Raw genomic sequence first — 13,597 nt, forward strand, 5'->3', positions numbered from 1 at the left:
TACAACCAGAAGATACTTCTTTGCCTTGTTTGGGAAAGTGTCTTTTGCTGTTCCAGCATCAGTCAAAAATTTCAACTATAGTTTATTTATAAAGTGTGTTTCATCAGTTGACTACATTTATTAATTATCAGTACAAAGAAAGCTATAATTTATCAACTCTTTCTCATACAGTCAAACCTGTGAAATTTGGCCAGTAGTACTATTTTCTTGTCTTTGTCATTTATGTGCTTCAACATGTCTAGTCAATAGGTCAATATGTGTTTGTAGTCAACATAAATGATGGATCCTTTCCTTACCTTGTGTGTCCATCTGAGTTTATCATAGACATCAGCTCGACTTGCTTTTTCTTATCTCTCTTATCAAACGGATCGCCTGCTGACTATTTTGGACTTACGAACACTCTGTCCATCAGCAATTTTGTCTGGGGCTTTTCAATCATTAAGTTTAGCAGACGCATCCACTTCATATCATCTTTTTCATCAATGGATTTTCAGGCATATCCAACAATTTCATACTCGTTGTCTTTCATTGTCTTTAAATTGACTTGGTATCTCGGCAAAAGCATGGTGATGTCTTCCAAAGCCACTGTTAATATTGTATGATATTCTTGGCACATACATTTATTATAATTGAAAAAATAGTTCTTATCAACAAATTCGTTCTTGAGAATATACAGGAGAGGAGTTGCAACTTTTTGTCCTGCCTCATTCATTCTTTTTTTGAGGTGGCTTTCATTAACTTCAATTTTTTATGGCTGTACCACTTAATAAATCTATTAACTGTCTTATCGTCGATAACATTGGTCATTTTCAAGACATCACTGAATATTTCATTGAATGTTAGACTCCTGGGCTCATACAAGTCACTGTCGTACACATCGAATGGTAGTTATTTTGTGTCGAGAAATTGTACAAGCTGTACTTGGTTGGCTGGATAAAAGACATAAGTATCCCTATTTCAATTTCTGCTTGATTAATTTTGTTGGTTTCATTTTCATTGGTATATCTCTTGTTCTTGTATGGGTTCTGGTAGATTGCTCTTAAGCTAAGTATAAGTGAGTGGATTGGCGGGATTATCTCTATAACAGATATCCAGTCCAACTTTTTCTACTCCTAATAATTCTTTTGCAAGAGCCTTGCTATATGACTCGCAGTAGAGCATGCAAATCGCCTTCTTACATGTTATAATGTCCATTAGTATTTGAAAAAGAACGATGTGAGATATTTGGACAAATCTATTGTACGGGAAATGACTAGAGATAGAATTGAACTATAACTTATGATACTTGATCATAGCTTTATTGAGTTAATTAAATAATATTATAATGGTTTATTTACTTTTTCCGATTCTCTTGGTATAATAAAAAAAGATTTCCAAGAGAAAAGAAAAGCAACAAAGAGAATAAAGATGTTTATAAAAAGAAAAAGTTGACTACGCCTCATTTTTCAGACGTAAATTGAGCTTGAAAAAGCACCTCACTTGACAGAATTAGTCAAAGATTTCAGTCTGAAAACTTTATTTAAAAGAATATGAACTAGCACCCAAAGAGCAAATTTACAGCTTGCGACAAGAAAAGGTGTTGACAGTCTTGAAGGACGCTATAACTGGGTCAAAAAATAGACAGAAGCTACAGAAATGGATTATCTATCTATATGACTTTTGGGTAACTTCAAACGTCAAATAATGAACTGCTACTATAAAATTCATATGCAAGTATTTTGCTTAAACAAGCTTCCATGATATAACTGATACTATAACACAAGTGTTGCTATTTGCTTTTGGCAAAAGCCGTCAATGCGTGTTTTTGAAGTTGACAACCATATCTGCCCAAACGGACATTGTAACTTTTCAAAAGTGTCAATCATGTTTTTGTTTCAGTCAATCAATTTTCTACTTTAGCCATTCGTTTGTAAGATTCCGTCATTTTTTTTTTTTTTTGAAAACGCCAAATTCCACAGGTTTGACTGTACTCTATGATCGCGTTGATCAAGGCACTTGAATTCCAATGTCTTTTCTCGTATGATAAAAAATCAGAAAGTATGCATAAAAATGCTAGGGACGGATTAGCAGCCCTCTACAGGTGACAGCTGAATGTCCTCAAAATGCAGGCTGAGGACCTTTAACTGAAGCTTGCGTCGGTTCAAAGGATTCTCAGTGAAATAAGCGTTTCGAACTCTATCTGGACTTTAATTTTTCTTATTTTATCATTGAGCCCTTGTCAAATTTGATGAAAAATACAATTGATTCCAAAGAAGTAAAACGCATGACGATTATTAATTCGCGCTATTTTGTGACACGTTTTGATAGTTATAAAAAACGAGATGCAATCAACAGATAGACAGATACTCTTTATCTAATTATTTACTCTTAAGAAAAAATGTCTACTGCTATTCTTAAACTGTAAGTAAAATGTGTTTTGTATGCAAGTGATTAATTTGTGTATAGCAACACTGGTGCTGAAATCCCCCAAATCGGATTGGGTACATGGTAAGTGTTTACAAATAAACAAAACAAAAACAAAAATTAACGGCATGACAGGCAATCTAAGCCTAATGAAGTCTATGATGCTGTTCTCACTGCTCTTAAGACTGGGTAAGTAAATCAAGAAAGACGCGTCTTTATGCTGATATTCTCTAGTTACAAACACATTGATGCTGCCTTCATTTGTAAGTCCCTTTATTTATCTTTGCTCTTGACCTAACCCACAAACTAGACGGTAACGAAAAGGAAGTCGGTAAGGCCATTAAGGATTCTGGTATTCCCCGTAATGAACTTTTCATTACCACCAAGTTGTGGAATACTTTCCACCGTCCCGAAGATGTTGAAAAGGCCCTTCAAAAGTCCCTTGATAACCTTGGTTTGGAATACATTGACTTGTATTTGATGCACTGGCCTGTAGCTTTCCAACCCGGAGAAGACCTTTCTCCCAAAGATAAGGACGGCAAGACTCTCTTTGATGATGTTGATTTCACTGAGACTTATGCTGTAAGTTTTATGTCATGTTTTGAAATTTTCAATCTCATCGTGACGTGTTTTAGGCTATGGAAAAGCTTGATAAGAGCAAAGTCCGTGCTATCGGTGTCAGTAACTTCAACATTGCCAAGCTTGAAAAGTTGGCCAAGACTCAAAAGATTGTTCCTGCTGCTAATCAAGTAAGTTTTTTTTTTTTTTTTTTTTTTTTTTTTTTTTTTTTTTTGGCAATGTATGCATTTTTGTGCTGATTCAATTAGGTTGAATTACACCCTTACTTGCCTCAAGATGAATTGATCAAGTACTGTAAGGACCACGGTATTCTCATCACTGCCTACTCTCCTCTCGGTAGCACTGATTCTCCCTTATTGAAAGATGAAGTTGTTGTAAGTACAAAGCATACCATAATCGCATTTATGTTGACTTTTATTTTCTATAAATAGTCCAAGATTGCTGAAAAGAACAAGGTCTCTCCTGCTCAAATCCTCATCTCTTGGGGTGCTAAGCGTGGTTATTCTGTCATCCCCAAGTCTGTTACTGCCTCTAGAATTAAGTCCAACTTTGAAGTTGTTGACCTTAGTGACGAAGACTTTGAAACCTTGAACAAGATTGTCCACTCTCAAAAGAAGCAAAGACTTGTTGATCCTTACAACTTCTGGGGTGTCGATGTCTTTGATGAACACAACTAAATATTTAAATAAAATTGACTCTGATTAGAGTGAAAACAACAATAAATTTTCAATGCAGGGTTTTTATTTTAAGTGATCTGTAACTTGATGAAAGGTATGATTGTGTTTATATGTTGAGCGTACCCGTCTTTTTAACTCCTTACCCTATTTTAACGCCACAGTCATTTTTCTTCTTTTTGGTTCTATCCATTGGCAAACACAGGCAAGAATTCAATGCTTCTTCTCCTAATAAGGCCTTGTCCCGAGTTTTCCGAAATAAATACTCGTCTTATGGCTTTATTGACAGGTTAAAGTATACCAAATTCAGAAAACAAAGTGTCTCCTTAAATTTACAGGTTTACAAGTGTGCTCACATGGTAAATATACAGTGTGCCACAATTTATTTATTTTCCTCGCTTCTTGAACTTACACAGTTGGTCATTTTAAGACAGTGAGACTAACTCGGCCTTTCAATAGTTTATTAATTTTTTTTTTAAAAAAAAACTTGTTTTCTTCTTTTCTTCTTCATCTTGACTTTTTCGTGATCTCGTTTTGATCGCTCTTTTTGCTTTTTTTCACTCTCTTTGCTATATAAATATATATAAAAACTAGTTGGAATATATGAGAATGGGACAGTTGTTAGCCTCCTTGAATCTCCGCGGCAATTCTGATATAGTACCTGAAATAAACTTTGACATAGAAAGTAATGTAGGAAGCCATTGTGTTTGTATTATACAGAGAACTAACAATGATATAGATGCCACACCTTCTTCTGAAGAGATGGAAACATATAAACAGCTCTATAAAATGCTTGTAGAACCCAATCCAACATTATTAGCCAAACTAAACAACTACAAGCCTGCTTCAGATCTGATTCGAAATGCAATAGCTAACTCGAGTACCGAAAATGAAGACAAAGCATGGAAGGCTGTCTTGCCAACTGTCGATATGCTGAGAGACTTTTACAGCTATTCTTCCGAGCTGGGTAAGTACGAGAAATATATGGTAATTGACCCTTTTACTCAATTAACTTTTTTTAATATCTAGAACGAGGTATTCCAATGTTACTCAATGTGTTATGTAAAGACGGTGGTGTTACAACCAAAGAGCTTGATAGACATCCAGGATTAACAAAGTTGTTTGCTGACATACTTGATTTCGTCTTTGAGTTTGATTCACTCAAAGTAAAGCATCCTACGCTCCAGAACGATTTTTCATTTTACAGAAGAACATTACAGAGAGGAAGGACATTGGCAGAAGACGAAATGTCCAGTACATCTTTTGGACAATCTGATTTACGAACAAAGATCAATGAAGATAACTTGGCAAACAGTATATCCTTGTTTATCGCATATCCAACACCCATGCTGAAATGTGTGATTGACACAACCACAAAGTATGTCCAGTCCAATGAGCTAGTGAAAAGTGTGAGTGAGTGGTTAGCGAGTATCTGGGCAGCTTGTTTTCATACACTCAATAACAACAGTAAAAAGAAGGATGCTGTATTTGATGCGTTTTGCTTAAAAGTGATGGTGGTCTCTATTATCTTGTATGACCATATTGATCCTATTGGCGCCTTTTCAAAAAGTTCACCTATTAATGTAAGTTGTGTATGTCTGTGCTTTAGGCTTTATACTGATATGATGTTAGGTAAAAAACTCACTAAAAGCTATTCAGACAATAAGTCAACAACAAAAACAAGATACAAGTAATACATCTGACCTTATCTCTGCTTTAAGGTATAATTCAAAGCACTTGAATGACGATTCTACTCCAAAAGCAATAAAAAACTTGGTGATGGCCATTTGAATAGCAATTGTATTTATGTGTTTTATGAGATCTTTTTCTTTTCTTTTCTATACGACATAACTCGTTTTTTTTCCCTGTAAAATTGCCTTTATCATTGGTGTCTTTCGTTAAGAGGACCGATTCACTGGTAAAAGTACACGCAGATCTGGTATTAAACTTAAATTTGTCAAGCAATCACTCGGGCTTCCTTTTTAAGTGTCGTAGCTGCCATTGTTGGTATTTTAGCATTTCGTAACAAAAACAGATATTTACCCGCATGGCTTATTTTACTATTATAACCTTGCTTAACATTAGTCACCATCTCATCCACAAAGAGGCAGCATGAAAATGTAAGGATAATGAGTATTCTAAAGCAAGGGTTTAATTTCACCTCGGAGGAACTCTTTCAAAAATAAACAATTTGTTTCTTTTATTTTTTATAGTCGGATTTGAAAATTCTTTCTGACCATGCGATATATCGGTCTAAACGTTCGCAAACATTTTTATTACAGGGCTGCCATTCAAAATAAAAAGGTTTCTTTATCTTGGTCACTATTTACTTGAGAAGACAGAAGGTATTCCGAGACTTGTGTTTTTCACTTATCATCCAGTAAATGCATGGCTATCCTAAGCCAGCATAACCAATACTATTGCAAAGCTTGTTGAACTCTTTAATAACGGAGCTTTAATCATTAAAAACACGAGGCAGATCCAATCTCTCGTTGGACCATCTTGCTCTTTTTTTTTTTTTTTTTTTTTTTTTTTTTTTGTATTCCTTTCTCCTCTCTTTTTTGTTTCTTTTTTTTTATTCTTTGAGAGACAAATTTGTTTTATTTTTTTATTTTTTGATCTCTCTATATTTATTTTATACTGATACTCTCCGTTCATTCAAAGCTCTTTTTTATATATAAGCCAAACTATTTCCTACAGGTAAAGTTTCATCCCTTACGAGATGAGAAAGTTTTTTTTTTTTTTTCTCATCTTCTTTTACTAGATAAAATAAAATAAAATTTGAAAAATGATGCTCTATAAGTTGGTCGTTCTTGGTGATGGTGGTGTTGGCAAAGTAAGTCTTTTTCATTATATTATCTATCTGTTTTATTGACTTTATTTTTAGACTGCTTTGACTATTCAGGTATAAAGAATAATTTTATTCTATCTGTACACTAAATTTCATTTCATATTTTTCTTTTCTTTCTTTCTCTTTTATCAGCTTTGTCTTAATCACTTTGTTGGTAAGTTAAATCATGAAAAAAAAAAGAGTATCTAACATATATTTTTAGAGGTAATTTAATAGTGCAACATTAGCCAATTATCTTTTTATGACCAGATAATTAACTCCTTCTTCATTAGACATATGATCCTACCATTGAAGACTCTTATCGTAAACAAGTTGTCATTGATGATCAACCCTGTGTTCTCGAAGTATTGGATACTGCTGGTCAAGAAGAATATACTGCATTAAGAGATCAATGGATTCGGTAAGCAACAAGAAATAGTGTTTCATTTAAACTCAACTCTCTCATTTAGTGATGGTGAAGGATTCTTGTTAGTTTACTCAATTGCTTCCCGTTCGACTTTTGAACGTATTGAACGCTTCCGTAATCAAATCTTCCGTGTAAAGGACCTTGACAATGTACCTATGATGTTGGTAGGTAACAAGTGTGATAAAGTAACAGAAAGAGAGGTTACAAGAGAAGAAGGAGCAGCCATGGCAAAGCAATTGGCCTGCGATTTCATTGAAACTTCTGCAAAGACATGTGTCAACGTCGAAAGATCATTTTATCAAGTCGTCAAAGCTATCAGAGCTCAACGTGAAGGTTTGAAACCTGGAGGACCCAAGGGTAAAAGTAAGAAGGAGAAAAAGAGCAAATGTTTGATTTTGTAGATTTCTTTTCTCTCTTATATTCTTTACTATTATTAATGACTATTCCTTTTTTTTTTCTTCTTCTTGCACCTACAACAACAACAACAACATATCTTCCCTTATTCATGTAATTGTATTCTCTCTCTTTCTTTCTTTTTTTGAACTTTATGGCGATAATAATAAAAAAAAGGAAATGACTATTTTCCCCTCCCCCTCTCTTGATGTTGGAAAGCATGTTTCCTTGGCGAAAACAACTCGATAAATCACACATAGTTTATGAGAAAATAGGGAAAAAAACATTATCTCCTCTTCCATGCCACTCTTCATCCTTCTATCGTCTATTGGTCTTTAAACATTGTTCGTTGATTCGTATAAAAGAATTGTAAGCCTTTGTTTATACTTTAATGCAGTCAAACATATGACTTTTTAAGAAAACGCCAAACTCTTTGAGTTTAAATGTGTCAGGCAATAGTACCGTCAGTACAAAGTGGGTGTTCCCCCCCTCCCCAATTCATAATCAGCGAGTGGGTCTTATCATTAAGCGAAAGATAGATGTTCTTGAGCCGATTATAAGAAAAATATGCATACCAAGGAAAACTTCTTAGTCGATCTTTACTGTTTCATTTGCAGTAGTTAGGGAAAAACTCATTGATTCGAAAGAGTTTTACTGTGTTTGTGATTCCCCTCCCCCTTTTCTTATCTTGGAAGCTTTGCAATAATTTCTTTAGAACCAAAGGGAATATGTCATCTAGAGCAAAAATGCTCAAAACACAGCTTAAATGCGCCAATCTTTGATGGATCATTACTCAGCAACTAGATTATCAAAATCAGTCTGTTTTTCTCATCTAAACCATGTTCTTTCAATCCCAAAAATCGAATTGCACCATTAGTTTGGCAGTTTTATGAAATTTATTTTTTGACCCATGGGGAGGGGGGGGGATCCATGGAGGATCCATGAAGGTTTGTGAAGGAAAAAAAAAAAGTCGATCAAGAGTTTTTTTTTGGAATGACCCAATGTAGGCCTGATCCAACTGAAATGAGGAAAGGCCATCTCTTGGCACTTCTGATAAAACTAAAGCGAGTGTACTAGGACGAAAAAGGTGATTTTATTTGAGCATTGCCTTCAGATATAGATCCAAAGCTCATTGTACACTGTAATTGGCCCTCTTTAGTAGATAACTACTTCTTTTTTGTGGTTTTTGTGTTGTATGCGCAGAAAGAGTTGGTTCTCTTTCTTTTTTTTTTAGTTTATAGTCTGTGTTCTCTTTGTGTTCTGCTGGCCCTAAAGAAGGCACGATAAGGCCTCTTTTGTCTATGCTCTACAGGTACCGCTTTGCTGGTTAGTTAACGGTTTATGTCTCTTCTTCTTGGCTTACCATCATGCTCAACGGTGCTTTGACCATCAAGTATCTGCTGAACTTGGCGCTTGTTTTTGTTGCTTCTTTCACTGGCAGAAGTCATACCAGTGCCTTTAGCGTGTGCAATGATAGACTATTTTGTGTCATATCCTGGATATGTCGACTAGATCTTATGATTACACATTACACTTTGTTCATGAAACGAGTATTTTCTTCTTTACTGCTAGGTTTCCTAATGTGTCCTAAGATTGTGTAATCGTTTTGTTTTAAACTCTTCATGTTGTTTAGTGTCAAAGTAAAAGTTCTATAATATCTTTTATGACATGGTCTTAATAATAAGTCAGTTACTGAAGCCATAATGGTTTTTTTGACTAATGTATTGGCCTTTGTTGCTATTATAGGTTGATTGGATATATAGAGAAGGTTATAAAATGGTTGACGAATGTTGTCAATATTGGCCGGACTTTAAATACGTCATTTTGCACATTTGAAGGAAATCTCTTTTTCTTTTTCTTTAAAAGAGATCTTTAAGAAAAATATGGCTCAACAGATCGAACGTAATCAAGAAGCCACTATTTATATTGGTAACTTGGACGAAAGATGCACAGATACGCTTGTTTGGGAGCTCATGTTACAAGCAGGCCCAGTTGGTAATAGCATTCAAAAAAAAATTATACTCACATGTTGCTTAGTCAATGTTCATTTACCAAAAGACAGAGTAACACAGCAACATCAGAGTTATGGTTTTGTTGAATTCTTAACAGAAGAAGATGCAGACTACGCAATCAAGATTATGAATCAAGTTCGACTTTACGGTAAACCCATTCGCGTCAATAAGGTAATTGAATCCATCATGTGTACTCTGTACTGACGAATCAATAGGCTACTTCAGACAAAAAGAATTTGGATGTGGGAGCAACACTATTTATTGGTAATCTAGACACAGAAGTAGATGAAAAGATGCTATACGACACGTTTAGTGCTTTCGGTTTGATTGTGAATACACCTAAAATCTCGCGCGATCCAGACACTGGTATTTCTAAGGGCTTTGGTTTTGTCAGTTATGATAATTTCGAATCTTCTGATGCTGCTATTGAATCTATGGAAGGACAATATTTGATGAACAAGCAAATTACAGTATCTTATGCATTCAAAAAGGACGGTAAAGGTGAAAGACATGGTTCATCTGCTGAAAGATTATTGGCTGCAGAAGGAAGAAAGCATGTCATGCCAAACCGTATGTATCAAGGTGGTCTTGGTATGGCACCTGCTATGGCTATGAATGGATTTAGACCTCCTACAGGTTATCCACAACAGTACGGTGCTCCTCCACCTCCCCCACCTGTTTGGCACTAATCGAGTGACTGCTCATAATTTGAATAAATAAAAAAAAATAATAAAAAGCGACTCTTTCTTTTTTTTCTCTCTTATTCAGACATGATTTAAATCATATTCAGGTCCCTCTTTCCTCCTCCTCCCCTCAACCCTTAATATGAAGCAGATGAAAACAAATTTGAAAGCAAACGAAATAAATAACGGCTCTGTGCCAGAATTCATTCAAAAGTTATTTAGGTAAGTACAAGAGAAACAGATAGGACAAAGTTAACATAAAGTGTAGAATGTTAGAAAATCAAGGATTTCGAGACACTTTTTGTTGGAGTGACGATGGCAAAACGTTTATTGTCAAAGACACAAACGATTTCTCGAAAAATATTTTACCGAAGCACTTTAAGCACAGTAACTTTGCTAGTTTTGTTCGACAACTTAATAAGTATGACTTTCATAAAGTGCGTAATGGTGAAGATGGACATAAACCATATGGTGATCAAGTAAGTCAAGAAAAAAAAAAAGATAAAAAGCGACTTACATTTCTAGGCATGGGAGTTTAAACATCCTAAATTTATAAGAGACCATAAAGATTTACTGGTTGATATCAAAAGGAAGGCACCAGGCAGCAAACAAAAGAAAGAACAGCCAGTTTTCTCACCAGACGTCATCACACAAGAACAAGCAATGAACGGAAACTCTTTACAGGAAATCCGAGATATTAGTCAGAACCTGCAGTCTCAAATCAACCAACTCAAGAAATCAAAAGACAATATGGAAGCTAGTATCTCAAAGTTGCTCGAAACAGATAACCAGATCATCAGCCAGTTGCTTGATTTCAACAAAAACATGACTGAAAAAGATACTGTGATTAAAAACTTTTTAGAGAAAACGATGGAAGAAAAGCGTAAGTATACTGCTGTCTTGTATGATTTAATAAAAACAATCCTATAGCATCACAGCAAGCGCAGAAATTACTTGAAGCTTATAATCAGGTGTCACAAAACACAGCAGACCAGTTTGATAAGCTGAAACAACATCTTGGCTTCCCTTCTATCAAACAAGAAGCACCTGTCCATAAGGCTATTCAACAGCTAGTAGGCAAACATAGTGATCTTGAGACTGCTTCTGCTGCTGCTGCTGCTGCCTCTATGAATGCCGGTAGTCTGATTGGGTCTCCTTTGAAAACGGCTGATGGCTTGACTTTTGTTACACTAGGAAGGCTGTCTTCCAATATGTCTGTGAGGGATAATAAGCCTGCGATTGAAATTATGGCTGCAGATCAAGGTGGTGCTTCATTGGCTACACTCCAAAGACCAACCAAGCGCAAATCACCTTCGCCCTCCTCCTCCTCCTCTTCTTCTGCCTCATCGTCTTCTCAGGTCAGCTGGACTGTACCCCCTCGCATTCTGTTAGTAGACGATGATTCTGTCTATAGAAATCTCAGCGGGAAACTACTGAGTGTGATTGGTTGTTCAATTGATCTTGCTAAAGACGGTGTTGAAGCATTAAAGAAGATGGGACTAGAGAAATACGATTTAATTTTAATGGTAAGCCCATGACTTGTCGCTTGTATTTCCCGCTGACAAGCAAATTAGGATATTATGATGCCCAAAATGGATGGAATTTCTGCTACAAGAAGTATTCGTCAATATGATGCATTGACACCTATTATTTCAATGACATCTAATTTTACAGACAATGATATTATGCAATACATTGGAAGTGGTATGACAGATATTCTGCCAAAGCCTTTTTCAAAGCGTACTTTGTATCAAATGTTGGAAAAATATTGTGCTCATTTAAAAGCAATTCAACGCGTACAAGGATTAGATTCAGAATCATCTATACCACCACAGCCAACACCCAATGTGTTTGGACTATTACCCTTGCTCAACAACAACAACAACAACAATAATAATAATAATAATAATAATGACATTTTGAGCAAGTCTACACTAGCAGAATCCTCTTCTTCATCTCAACCACCACCACCACCACCTTATTCATCCTCATCATCATCCACCACCACCACTACCAATAATGCATTCCCATTAGCTCCTTATCCTTATCCTGTGACTATGAATTCACTTCCAACAGACATTTCAAATGGAGATATGAATCATGCCACTAACAAGAATATACCAAACGTCACTTTTTGGCCTCAACAACAACCTCAACAACAAAACGTATTGCCTGCCATCATTCCAAACGAAGGCAAATTTACATGGGCCGTTCCTTCTTCTCAGCCTTTTGACCCGGCACTAGATGAATCAGCCAAAAGGCGTCGTATGAACCCAACAGACTAATCTTGCTGTGTATTATAATAAACTCCCTCCTCCTTTTTCTATCTGTTTAATTTTCAATGTGTACATAATTAGCAGGGAAAATGCCAACCGTGCCATTTGCTGATCTTCCTTGCCACCATTCACAAGGTGCTCCTGTCGCAGGATCTACTTTAGACAGCACATGCACTGTATCTCCTTTTTGAAGGGAAAGTTCAATAGGACTCTCGGCTACAAAATCATGCATGACTCGCGCTGTTTCTGGTGGTGGACCACTGAATTGTGGAATCATCATTCTTTGTTGCATTTGTTGTTGTCTATAGTGATTGGATCGTTGTATTAACTTGTACATAATGTAGGGTAGCCCTGTCACTAAAGCCAAGAATAGAAGCACAGGTCGTTTACGAGATACGCGTGGCCCTTCACTTTCTGTTATCTGAAGGGGTTCGTTTTCTACATCTTGTTGTTGTTGTTGTTGTTGTTGTTGTTGTTGTTGTTGTTGTTGTTCTGATTCGACTAATTCAGGAGGTGGTGTTCTTCCTGTCCATCGATAAAGCAATCGCTTGATCCATCGAATAAGAGCAAACACATTGAATATATTACCTAGATAATGTCGAAGATTCCCATATTGCTCTGCCACGCCCACCATAGCCATGAAACTAGAATGTGTTGCCATATAGGTCGAATCGAGCATTTGAGCAAATCCACCAAATGCACTTACGATAGATTCAATCACATCAAATGTGGCTCGTGTGCTGGATTCCATACGCCTTGTCATACTGGATTCATCAGGCCCTTCAGGTCCATACATTCCATTTCCAAAGCGATTGTATCCTCCACCAAATCGATTGTATCCATATGAATTCATACCTCCATAAGTACCATAACCACCATAACTTGAACCATAACCACCATAGCTTGAACCATAACCACCGTAACTTGAGCCATAACCACCATAGCCTAGACGACTATAAGGACTATTATAACTCGAATTATAGCCACCATATCCAGTGGTTGTGTTTCCATATCCCACTAAACAAGTCTTAGTATTCTTGTTATTTTCCTTCTACTTACTTGTTCCATAGGTATTAGTTGTATTCATAGTAGAAGGTCTAGTAGGTACTGTGGGTGTGATATCTGTTGTAGTTGTTTGAGAGACAACGGGAGTAGTTGAAGCTGCGTTGTTATTGACTTCCCAAGGTTTTGGAGGTGAAGGCATAATAAATAAAAATTGCTGAATAAGAAAAAAAGGCTGTAATTTAACGCGTGTGAATCAGGAAACAACTGAGTTTGTCTAACCCTTCAAAGGTTCACGTGAAAAAATATGCCTTGTCA

General features: G+C 36.1%; 9 protein-coding genes across 9 annotated transcripts; 6 read left to right on the forward strand and 3 right to left on the reverse strand.

Moving 5' to 3' along the window:
* Positions 1-211: 211 nt before the first annotated feature.
* B0P05DRAFT_52889 (uncharacterized protein) lies at positions 212-1,023 on the reverse strand. Its single transcript, XM_051576683.1, has 4 exons — positions 875-1,023; positions 761-820; positions 619-699; positions 212-573 (listed from the first exon to the last, which is right to left on the reverse strand). Exons 2-4 carry the CDS (start codon positions 798-800, stop codon positions 491-493), a joined length of 204 nt encoding a protein of 67 aa, XP_051436183.1. The 5' UTR covers positions 801-820; positions 875-1,023; the 3' UTR covers positions 212-490.
* B0P05DRAFT_610738 (uncharacterized protein) lies at positions 638-1,377 on the reverse strand. The gene is made up of 2 exons (XM_051583389.1): positions 1,338-1,377; positions 638-1,284 (listed from the first exon to the last, which is right to left on the reverse strand). The coding sequence occupies exon 2, from the start codon at positions 1,192-1,194 to the stop codon at positions 1,045-1,047; it is 150 nt and encodes a 49-aa protein (XP_051436184.1). The 5' UTR covers positions 1,195-1,284; positions 1,338-1,377; the 3' UTR covers positions 638-1,044.
* A 978-nt stretch (positions 1,378-2,355) lies between these two features.
* B0P05DRAFT_537078 (NADP-dependent oxidoreductase domain-containing protein) lies at positions 2,356-3,737 on the forward strand. The gene is made up of 8 exons (XM_051577676.1): positions 2,356-2,400; positions 2,446-2,487; positions 2,539-2,592; positions 2,638-2,666; positions 2,714-2,985; positions 3,039-3,152; positions 3,231-3,356; positions 3,414-3,737. The coding sequence occupies exons 1-8, from the start codon at positions 2,378-2,380 to the stop codon at positions 3,657-3,659; spliced, it is 906 nt and encodes a 301-aa protein (XP_051436185.1). The 5' UTR covers positions 2,356-2,377; the 3' UTR covers positions 3,660-3,737.
* A 528-nt stretch (positions 3,738-4,265) lies between these two features.
* On the forward strand, positions 4,266-5,447 carry B0P05DRAFT_578686 (uncharacterized protein; the record flags this gene model as incomplete). Its single annotated transcript, XM_051581873.1, has 4 exons — positions 4,266-4,341; positions 4,396-4,623; positions 4,686-5,239; positions 5,289-5,447. The coding sequence occupies 4 exons, from the start codon at positions 4,266-4,268 to the stop codon at positions 5,445-5,447; spliced, it is 1,017 nt and encodes a 338-aa protein (XP_051436186.1).
* A 740-nt stretch (positions 5,448-6,187) lies between these two features.
* Positions 6,188-7,510, forward strand: B0P05DRAFT_537083 (small GTPase superfamily). The gene is made up of 6 exons (XM_051577677.1): positions 6,188-6,356; positions 6,421-6,492; positions 6,544-6,561; positions 6,640-6,661; positions 6,778-6,907; positions 6,957-7,510. Exons 2-6 carry the CDS (start codon positions 6,445-6,447, stop codon positions 7,312-7,314), a joined length of 576 nt encoding a protein of 191 aa, XP_051436187.1. The 5' UTR covers positions 6,188-6,356; positions 6,421-6,444; the 3' UTR covers positions 7,315-7,510.
* Positions 7,511-8,327: 817 nt separating this feature from the next.
* B0P05DRAFT_537088 (uncharacterized protein) lies at positions 8,328-9,047 on the forward strand. The gene has a single exon (XM_051577678.1). It carries the CDS (start codon positions 8,674-8,676, stop codon positions 8,905-8,907), a length of 234 nt encoding a protein of 77 aa, XP_051436188.1. The 5' UTR covers positions 8,328-8,673; the 3' UTR covers positions 8,908-9,047.
* A 69-nt stretch (positions 9,048-9,116) lies between these two features.
* On the forward strand, positions 9,117-10,081 carry B0P05DRAFT_537090 (uncharacterized protein). The gene is made up of 3 exons (XM_051577679.1): positions 9,117-9,301; positions 9,344-9,489; positions 9,534-10,081. The coding sequence occupies exons 1-3, from the start codon at positions 9,190-9,192 to the stop codon at positions 10,005-10,007; spliced, it is 732 nt and encodes a 243-aa protein (XP_051436189.1). The 5' UTR covers positions 9,117-9,189; the 3' UTR covers positions 10,008-10,081.
* Positions 10,082-10,084: 3 nt separating this feature from the next.
* Positions 10,085-12,328, forward strand: B0P05DRAFT_537092 (HSF-type DNA-binding-domain-containing protein). Its single transcript, XM_051577680.1, has 5 exons — positions 10,085-10,223; positions 10,270-10,480; positions 10,527-10,884; positions 10,932-11,527; positions 11,576-12,328. Exons 1-5 carry the CDS (start codon positions 10,144-10,146, stop codon positions 12,284-12,286), a joined length of 1,956 nt encoding a protein of 651 aa, XP_051436190.1. The 5' UTR covers positions 10,085-10,143; the 3' UTR covers positions 12,287-12,328.
* B0P05DRAFT_537093 (Peroxin 13, N-terminal region-domain-containing protein) lies at positions 12,329-13,502 on the reverse strand. The gene has a single exon (XM_051577681.1). The coding sequence runs from the start codon at positions 13,128-13,130 to the stop codon at positions 12,333-12,335; it is 798 nt and encodes a 265-aa protein (XP_051436191.1). The 5' UTR covers positions 13,131-13,502; the 3' UTR covers positions 12,329-12,332.
* Between the last annotated feature and the right edge of the window lie 95 nt (positions 13,503-13,597).

The sequence above is a fragment of the Gilbertella persicaria genome (assembly GCF_025201335.1).
Source record: "Gilbertella persicaria strain CBS 190.32 chromosome Unknown B0P05scaffold_14, whole genome shotgun sequence".
Classification (NCBI taxonomy): Eukaryota; Fungi; Mucoromycota; class Mucoromycetes; order Mucorales; family Choanephoraceae; genus Gilbertella; species Gilbertella persicaria.